The 10673-nt window shown below is 35.1% G+C and overlaps 1 protein-coding gene across 1 annotated transcript; it reads left to right on the forward strand.

The window, feature by feature from the left end:
* The first annotated feature begins 10021 nt into the window (after positions 1 to 10021).
* Positions 10022 to 10438, forward strand: LOC130452157 (matrix metalloproteinase-16-like). The gene has a single exon (XM_056791472.1). It carries the CDS (start codon positions 10022 to 10024, stop codon positions 10436 to 10438), a length of 417 nt encoding a protein of 138 aa, XP_056647450.1.
* The last annotated feature ends 235 nt before the right edge of the window (positions 10439 to 10673 follow it).

A 10673-nucleotide genomic window follows, 5' to 3' on the forward strand; every position in this document is an offset into this window, starting at 1 on the left:
AATGAATTTTTAAGCTCATCAATTCCTCTATGTCCTTTTTTGTATATATCGGTTAAAACATCTTTAACAACAATTATACATTGAACAAATTTAAATGCATTTTTGAAATATTTTTGTACGATAACTATAAATTATTGTTCTGGTTTTAAAGGTTCCCTAAAATATAGTGCATATAGTTGTTTTGGATCAATATATTCTTTAACAAATTATTATTATATTATATTATATATTATATTATTTTCTAAACCTTTTTTTGATGGAATTATAAATAGACGAATATTGTCGAAATATTTTTCTCTCCTCGTTCTTATGCTTTTTACTTTACCTCATGCTAGTAATATTTGATTCTTATAAGAATTTAGAGATCTGTTTGAAATTGGTATTTCTTATATTGGATTTTATAGAGAAGAATGTATGGCTTCTGAATCAGAGTCGTCTTTTGTTGGTGGATATCGGATATAATATTTATTTTATCATTTTTGTTATTTTCAATATTCCTTATTTCTTTGCCTCTCACAACTTTATCAAAATTATCTAAATATGATGAGTCTGGTAATAAATTAACATCTATTGGTTCGTCATTATAAGGTACATTTTTGATTGAATTATAAAATCAAGATCATCGATATTGACGTCTAATGATTCTATTTCTAATGCATTCCTATCACAATCCTGCTTAATTCGTAATAATGGATCAGCTACAATATTAGATTTTCCTTATAAATACTTAATTTCATAATCGTATTCTTGTAATTTTAATCTACATGGAACTAGTCTTGAATTCGGTTCTTCTTTCTTCCAAATAGATATGGTCTAAAATATTCACAAGCTCAAACCATTGCTAGTAGTTCCTTTTGAATTGTCGAATCCTTTAAAGTTCTCGAGACATATGAAATCGGATGTTCGTCTTGTGTTAACCTTATAGAGCAAGAGCCCACGACGGCCAGACCTTCATTATTTTATAAAAGTTGAAATTTTCTCTGTACATGTCTCCTATACAGGTAAGAACGACCAGCGACTATAGAGTTTGGGTTGTGGTTACCTGGGCAGGTAACAGGTAGTAAAGGTGTATAAAATAGTACTTAAAATTTGTTAGAGCATAATGCTCAATTTTTTTATATTTTTTTCGGGATAACTATAGAAATCTCGTCATCCATTGCCGGACACTTATGACAGTTGCTACCCCTTGCCAGACACCCCTAAACTTTGATAAATTACAATTATACTTTCGTTATAGTATAAAAGCTCAATTTTATATATGTTACTTGGGGACCTATAAAAAGATGTTACCTCAATAGCCCGACAGTTTTTGTGGTTTTTACATCTTGCCAGACACATTGAAAGTCCACTGTAGGTGCGAGCGCGAGGTAACAACTGTTCAAGCGGGTGCGAGTGAGATAGAGCACTTAGTCGAGTGCGTTCTTTTACTGCGCACCATCTGTTATTTAGTGATGTATTGAATTGTTATGTGTAGATACAACCAATGTTTTATAATTGATATTTGTGCAGTTTTTTGTGAAATAAAAGCATAATTTTAGTAAAAAGTGTTATCATGGGAGATACATTAATTTGTTTCGTTTGTAATAAAAGTGATGGTAAAATAATATTGTTCTCGGAAGAAACATTAAAAAAATGTCAAACTGTTTTGAAAATCTGAAAAAAAAATAACCTTAAATATAAAGACATTATTTTGCCTGATGAGTATACAGAAAATGGATATCATCGGGAATGTTATAAAGCATTTACAGGACTTATGAAAAAATACTTAATTTCTGAACCTGAAAAACCGACAAAAAAAAGTGAAAAACAAAAATCAGCCAGTGCACCTACAAACAGTAGCTCAAGAACCTCGTCATTGATACCTAAGTTGACCACAGAACCATCTCATTTACAGTCTTCCTCTATAGAATCTTCAATAACATTGCAATCAAGTTTAACTTCTGAATCAATAGGACCTCAAGCTACAACTCCTCAAGAAAATATTGAAATTTGTGAACCAGATGTTAGTGAAAATAATGATTCAACTCAGGATGCAAATATTTTAACTGAAAAGGAAGCTAATAATATCAACTATGAAAATGTTTGTGTATTTTGTGACAGGAAAAATAAAAAAAAAAACTCAAAAATGCTTCCACTCCACAAAACCAATACTAACCAATTTAAATCCAGTGTACTACCCAACATCGAAGGTCAAGAGGAGTTTACAGAATTATTAAATAAATTAACAAAAATTTCTGGTCCAAAAATATCATACCATACAGAATGTAGAGTCAGTTTCAATAATAAATTATCCTCTTCTAAAAAACCATCCAGTAAAAGTGATTGGCATTTTCATCGAGAATATCACCAATTAGCTTTTAATGAAATAAGTGGCATCATAGAGGAAGACGTAATTAAAAAAGGGCGCTGTTATTTATTAGTATATTTACATGAAGTGTACACTGATGAATTGGAAAAGATCTTTAAAGAAGATTCTATTGAAATGAATTCCGTTTTTACTGCGCACCACCTAGAAGAAAAAATTTTCAAAAGATATCAAATTTTTTACTATTCGCAATAAAAAAATAATAGCCCCCAATTACTTGAAAGCAATAGACGATACTATAATTGAAAATTTACAAACTGAAAATACTTTGCAAAAAGCTGCATTAATTTTAAGAAAATTAATACTGCAAATTGAAAAAAATAAGTTACCGACAAAAAACTTAACAACAGAACATTTAATGTCAGGAGAAGTTTCGATACCACCACAATTATTGGACTTTTACTATACTCTTCTAGGTGGATGTAATGAAAAACGGAAGAAAACCCTGAAATGTGCTCGTCAAGTGCGTTCTTATTCTCAAGACGTAATCTTCGCAGTTCATAATGGTCATGTAAAAACACCAAAGCACATCATGTTAGGTATAACTTTAAAGAGCTTAACAAGCAGTAGAAAAATTATCGATATTGTTAATCGATATGGCCATTGTATTAGCTATCAGGGCATCGAGGAGCTAGAGACTGAAACAACTTATACTTCTTTCGAAAAATCCAGTTTGTATCCAGAGATGATTAAAAGAAATCCTGAACTTTTTACTGGTGTGGCATATGATAATTTCGATCGTTTTGTGGAAACTACAAGCGGAAAAGATACTCTACATGACACCGTTGGAATTATATACCAGAACATCGAAGCCAATACAACCGAGGAATCTGAGATGCCTAAAGAACTTGACGAGTCTGAAGCGCCGATTACAAATAATGAAAATAATTTACCACATACAACGGCAAAAAAAAGAAGAAGAAGAACTTTTGAAGCCATATCTACAGAAGAGATTCCGTATGCTAAGAAACCGAAAATGACAAGTGAACTGCAATCAACAATTGATGATACAGAAGTTATACACTCTAGAAACTCGCAGCTATACACCGAAATCGACAATACAGGGTGCGGCAACATAACTTCCTTTTTTAAAAAGTTCGCCATTTAGTCGGTAGATGTCGTAACGGAGTGCTAGTGGTCTCGTTCGAGAGGGGGGACTATAAAGTTTTGTCCCGGCACAGTTCAGTCGCCATCATGCGTTGGAACAGTGAGGAGCGTGCGTTTGCCGTTGAGGTTTACTTTTCGAGCGGATGTTCTGTGATCGCAACCCAGCGGAATCGCTTTAATTTAGCCCCCTTGGCCCCTGTCCCGGACCGGAAATCAATTGTTACGTGGGTCACTACGTTCAGACAAACTGCAAGTGTGACAAGACGAAGAACTGGAGTCCCTCGGCCCATTAGATCACCGGAGAACATTGAGTTAGTTAGAACTTCAGTGTTGCGATCACCACGGCGTTCTGCGCGCAAACATGCGTCTGCCCTTGGACTTTCCGATCGTTCTGTGAGGAGAATACTTCATGATGATCTTCATTTTCATCCATACAAGATGGCAATTGTGCAGGAACTTTCTGAACGTGACTTCAATTCTCGGAGGAACGCGTGTGAGGTTTTTCTGGAAGTCGTTCCTGAGGACGCTATTGTTTTTTTTAGTGATGAAGCCCATTTTCATTTGTGTGGATCCGTAAACAAACAAAACATGCGCTACTGGGCTGATACCAATCCTCGACAATTGCATCAACGGCCTTTGCATTCACCTAAAGTCACAGTGTGGTGTGCAATTTACTCACGTGGAATTATTGGTCCCTGGTTCTTTGAGGAAAATGAAGTCACAGTGACAGTGAATTCGCACCGGTATGTAAACATGTTACAGGAATTTTTTTTCCCACGGCTAGATGAGTTGGACTTAGGGGACACTTGGTTCCAACAAGACGGAGCAACGGCACACACTTCAAGAACATCGATGGCTGTTTTGAGGGAACACTTCCCAGAGCGCCTTATCTCAATTAGGGGCGATTTGGAGTGGCCAGCCCGCTCTCCCGATTTGACCCCTTGTGATTATTTCCTATGGGGTTTTTTGAAATCCCGTGTGTATGTGAACCGTCCAAGGACCCTACAAGATTTGAAGACGAACATCCAGGAAGAAATTGCCAACATAACGCCTGCTATGCTGGCAAGAGTCATGACAAACGCCAGAAATCGGTTTACTCAGTGTATGGAGAATGGGGGACGTCACCTAACTGATTTGATCTTCAAAACTCAGTAAAACAAAACTTTATGTATGTGCCTGTATTATGAAAAACGAATAAAAATTTTCTGATTCATACAATAAGTTTTATTAACTTTTGAAAAAAGGAAGTTATGCTGCCGCATCCTGTATATGGATGATCAGTCATGTTTTGCAATTACCTGATGTTCCTATGTGGGTTGGTTTCAATAGCCGGATTTGTAACAATGCTACCTTACAACAACGTATTTCTTATTTAACCCCTATCAATGCATCACCAACTAGTACATCTATAGTGCTAGAAACTATGGAACAGAGTAAAAAAATTGCTGAAGATTTACATCAAAATTACATCCAGGTAACCTATGATCTTGCTATAGCAAAAATAGCATTGCAAATACAATCTACGGAAAAACCCAAATTTGATAATTTATTCATACATCTCGGACCGTTTCACATTATGATGGCTTATTTTAAAGCAATCGGTAAATTTATAAGTGATTGTGGGTTAACAAATGTTATGGTTGAGAGTAGTTTGCTGGCAAACGGTTCTGTAAATGGATTTCTTGATGGAAAGCATTTCAACCGCTGCAAAAGATTGCATTCTCTGGTAGCATTGGGATTGGAAGTTAAATTTTAAATCATTTTTACAACATGACAACATAACATTAACAGATGATATGATAGAGGAAGTGAAAAGACTACAAAACTGTGAAATATCGTCATTTAACATTGAAAATAATGAACTGACAGAATTGATGAATAATTACAATATTTTCAAGCAACAATGTCTCAATGGTGAGCATGGTAAAACTTCACAATTTTACTTAATATACATCAATCTCATACATCATTACTTGAACTTGTCACGGAGCATTCGTACGGGGGATTTTGAGCTTTTTATATCAACATTGCCTAAAATTACAAATTTATTTTTTATATGCAACCAACAAAATTATGCGCGATGGACCGTAAAATATTATGATAATTTGTTAAAAGCTGCAGAAACTCATCCTGACTTACACGAAGGATTTAAACAAGGTTGCTTTGGTATTAAACGGACCACCAAACCATTTTCTAGACAACCGATTGACCTGGTATTAGAGCAAACTATAAATGCAGACGCTGCTAGAAGGCTCACAGGTGTTATACACTTTACCAATTCAATTTCGGCACGTCAACGGTGGGCTCGTAATCATGATGTTAGGTCAACAATAATAAGTCAAGTTTATCAAGAACTAGGACTTCAGTCTCATCAAGATGTTTCAACAGACTTAAATCTTCATAATATCCGGAAAAATACCAAACAATTGAGACAATTTATCGATACCTTTGATCGATTTATTAATCCCTTCAGTTCAGAATTGCCAAAAGACCAACTAATAAATATTTCATCTGGAAAATCTGCATCGCCATCGGTAGAGACATTCCTTTTAAACATTGAAAAAAATGGAGATGATCTTCGTAAAACATTTGTTTCCGAATGTTTATCAGATATAACCAGATTTGAAAAAGCTATAAAAAAAATTCAATTGACAATTTTTCTATGGATTATAAGAAGAAGAAGAAAATTCAAATAGGTGGTAAAATTCAGGAAATTAAAATTCAAAGAGATCTATTTGGACGCATGCTGGGTATCTCAATGGATTTTAATGTAGGCATTTCAAAGATTTTGTCTTACCCGATTACCTCAGTGCCATTGTCCATGTGCCATTTGGATGGCGCTATTTGTAAGACAGATAAATCTGCTCTGTAGAAATGTCTAGAGAAAGAGGTCCAGCATGAGCAACCACATCATATAGATGTTATAATAATTGACGGTTTCTTCCTACTGCATACAATGAAAAATATTCCAAAAACATTTGGAAATATTTCAAAAAAATTGTTGCAAATGGCTACTCAATTTCAAGCTTCGAGAATTGATGTGATCTTTGATCAATACTTTACCCCATCGATCAAAGATTATGAGCATTCCCAACGGTTAGAATCCGCACAATTGGAATATTCTATAACTGGGCCCGAACAAATTCGACCAAGTGATTTCGCGAAAGAGTTGAAAAATTTAAATTTCAAAGAAGCTTTAGTTAATTTTTTTATTTCACATTGGGCTACTGATGAAGTGGTGCCATTTATTGGCAACAAAACAATATACATCAATTTCAGAAAGTGTCATTCTTTCACTGTTGATAATTCCAATAAAGTTGTCTCAAGGATTGATGAAGAGTTGTCATGCCCAGCACACGAGGAAGCAGATACGAAGATAGTATATCATGCATGTAACATCAACTTTCCAGCAGAAATAGTAATAAGAAGTGCTGATACAGATATTGCGGCTATAATGCTTGGTAACATGCATCACCTTAAAAGTGATACGGTTGTTTGGATGCTTACAGGCACTGGCAATAATTTAAGGTATGTAGACCTAACCGAAATACATGCAGAGTTGGGACTGTTAATTTGTCAGAGCTTACCTGGATTTCATGCCATCACAGGTTGTGATTTTAATCCTGCGCTCTTCAGAAAAGGAAAATTAAGACCATACAAGATATTAAAAAAAGATCCAGAGTACCAGGAAGCTTTCAAGAACTTCGGCAACAACGAATTAATTGAAAATTTAAATCATCAACAAAACATCTTTAATATTATTCAGAGATTTATATGTAATGTCTACAATGTCCCTAATGTAATTGATGTTGATACCGCTAGACTTCAAATATTCATCGACTCGTACACAGTCTCCGATGTAAACGAAGCTTTTGACCGAAAAAAGTTGCGAAATTTTGACGCTAGCAACCTACCGCCTTGCAAAAGCGAGCTACTGCAGCAATTTCTGCGAGCAAACTATATATGTACCATTTGGAATAATGCTCATTTGAAAAATCCAACCACATATCAACCAGACAATAACGGCTGGGTATTAAAAGATGACAAATACCAGTTCAAATGGTTTGAAGGGGATCAACTACCGAGTTATGTTAGTGATTCGCTCAAAACTCAATCAGGTATATAATTATTATGACAAATTATGATACATAATTTTTTAATTATTCATAATTGTATAAACTTGCTTATTTTTCTTTCAGAAACTGACGAAGAAGGTGATGTTGAGGACGATCATGCCATCGACTGGAGTAGTAGTGATGAAGAAAATGAAAACATCGACGACAATGCTTAAATTAATAAACAAGTTTAAATATTTTTTTACCTGTAATCACACTTTTTATTATATTTTTATGATATTAAACTAATATTTTTTACTTTATACAACATGGCTATGAACGTAATAAAATTATTTATTAGATATCTTAAAAAATAGTAATCGACTAAGTATTCGCGCTCGCACCTACAGTGGACTTTCAATGTGTCTGGCAAGATGTAAAAACCACAAAAACTGTCCGGCTATTGAGGTAACATCTTTTTATAGGTCCCCAAGTAACATATATAAAATTGAGCTTTTATACTATAACGAAAGTATAATTGTAATTTATCAAAGTTTAGGGGTGTCTGGCAAGGGGTAGCAACTGTCATAAGTGTCCGGCAATGGATGACGAGATTTCTATAGTTATCCCGAAAAAAATATAAAAAAATTGAGCATTATGCTCTAACAAATTTTAAGTACTATTTTATACACCTTTACTACCTGTTACCTGCCCAGGTAACCACAACCCAAACTCTATAGTCGCTGGTCGTTCTTACCTGTATAGGAGACATGTACAGAGAAAATTTCAACTTTTATAAAATAATGAAGGTCTGGCCGTCGTGGGCTCTTGGGCTATTATGTGTGATCTAAAAGTTCTGGCTTCATTCGTTATCTCGTAAAAATCATAAATGGGGACCTGTACGCATGCTCCCAGCACAACATTACCTTTATCATGGCCTTAAGTGAGAAGTATTTCACCATGAAATGGTATCTACATTCTACGTTTTCCTTGTATGTTTTTATAGAAAATTTGTTGATATTTATCTTCATTGTCTGTATTGTTTCTGGGATGCGCAAGTCATTTTCAGGTGTTTATTGACAAGTTCAGTGTTACGGTCTCTCAATGTTCTGGTTTTTCGGTGAGGGTTAGCACACCATAAACATTCTGCTCCTTTGTGTATTTTATTTGGACGTATTCCTCTCTACTTATAATTATTATCAAATCAGGATTTTCTGTGACTCTCTTATTGTCTCAGCTTCTATGTTTTGTAATACTGTTTTCTTGCTCAACACAAAATTATAGATGAACCACAATACGAGCAAAGGTCTCTGTTAGTGAGAATGAACAGTTACGTTTACAAGCAATGATGGACGATATTTTATCAGATGAAGAGCCGTTTGAATATTCGTCGAAAAGTTACAAGGCAAGCACAAGTTATTCTGAGTCTTCTGATTCATTTTATTCTCCTGTACAGACAAAAAGACAATGTGTCAAGAAACATACCTAGTACATCGCCCGATCAACTGTCTACCGAAAATGTACCTAACCTAACCAGCGCACTAATTCGTGATTGCCTCTATACCCTTTCGTTATACAAGTTTAAGACCAGAGGCAAATTGGGAGACGTATAGCACGTTTGAGGTAACGCAGAACACGTAATTTTGTAATCTACAAAATTGAATACATTGACAAGCTCAAATTTACTAGAGACGGTTAGGGAATACGGAGAGCTGTTTATTTCCTCTTCGATAGAATAAATTTATTAGGTGATATAGATATAGATGTTTTGTTCGATTGTCAAATGTCGCTACTGTCAATCAAATCCAAACCCCCACCACTCAGCACGTGTAGCATGTACACGTCTTTCGTGTCAAGCTACCTCACACGTCCTATACGTGTCTCCCAATTAGCGTCTTGCCTAAAAAGGCCCACAAAAGAAACCGCAGTTTCTATACAAGAAAGAAAAACAGTAGATGAGCAACGTATGTCTGACTACAGAAATAGGGAAAACCGTGTGTTAGAGAGAGAGCAGCGAGACAATGTGTAAGAGAGAGAGAAACTTCGTTTTTGCGCATGCGTAAAGTTATATATTCGTTGCGATGATAACAGCGGGAGCGCTGATATACCAGGTCGGTTAAAAGTCTTTGGGTTTTAAAAATTATATATTCCGTTATTAATGTGATTGGAAATTAGTTTTTGAGGATAGCAGAAGAGTGAAGATCATGTTAATCATTATACTAGCTGCAGTACTATGTCCAGTACTATGCGTTGTCGACCAACAGTATGCTATGAAGTATTTACACCGGTTCGGGTACGCAAATGAAAATGATTTGACTAAACTTGAGGATTATTTGTTGAGTTTTCAAGAAAGATATAATATCCCTGCAACGGGAAAATTAGATGAAAATACAATTCAACTTCTAAATAGACCAAGATGTAATGTGAGTGAAGCAGCTTCCGACGATGATCATTCTTTTAGAGTTAAATCAAAATGGTCAAAATTTGATTTGAAATGGTATTTCCCCCTCAGGCAACTCCAGAATATCTTAAAGTAACCAAAAAGGCTTTTGAAGTGTGGAGTAACAGTTCAAAGTTTAAATTTGAATTAATACACAAAATACGGCCTTATGCTCCCGATATATCTATTACAGTTGTACGGGGAAAGCACTATTTTCGAGCAAAATGCCAAGGTAGAGGTGAGTGCTCCAGTACATTTGATGGGCCCGGAAAGGTGTTGGCACATGCTTATTTTCCAAAAGGCAACAGTTGTATAGAGCTTCATATTGATGCTGATGAGAAGTGGGATTTAAGTTTAGATGGATCAAGTTCAGAAGATCAGACTAGCCTACTTATGGTATTAATTCATGAAATTGGGTATATTTTAGGAATTGCTCACAGTGATATTGAGACAGCAATAATGTATCCATAGTATCAATTCAACATTGCTTCTAAATTGGATGAGGATGATAAAATGGCCCTTGAAGCTCTTTATGGACCAATCAATACATATGTAAATAATCCTTTCAAATCCACATCAGCGCTGCCACCGACTACAAAGACACTTGCACATCAACCAAATGAATCGGATAAAAATTTATGCGTCATAACACCGGAGTATATGTTCATTGCCATGGCTGGTGAATTTGAAAATTACCATTTATATA

The sequence above is a fragment of the Diorhabda sublineata genome, unplaced genomic scaffold (genome assembly GCF_026230105.1).
Source record: "Diorhabda sublineata isolate icDioSubl1.1 unplaced genomic scaffold, icDioSubl1.1 Dsub_21, whole genome shotgun sequence".
NCBI lineage: Eukaryota > Metazoa > Arthropoda > Insecta > Coleoptera > Chrysomelidae > Diorhabda > Diorhabda sublineata.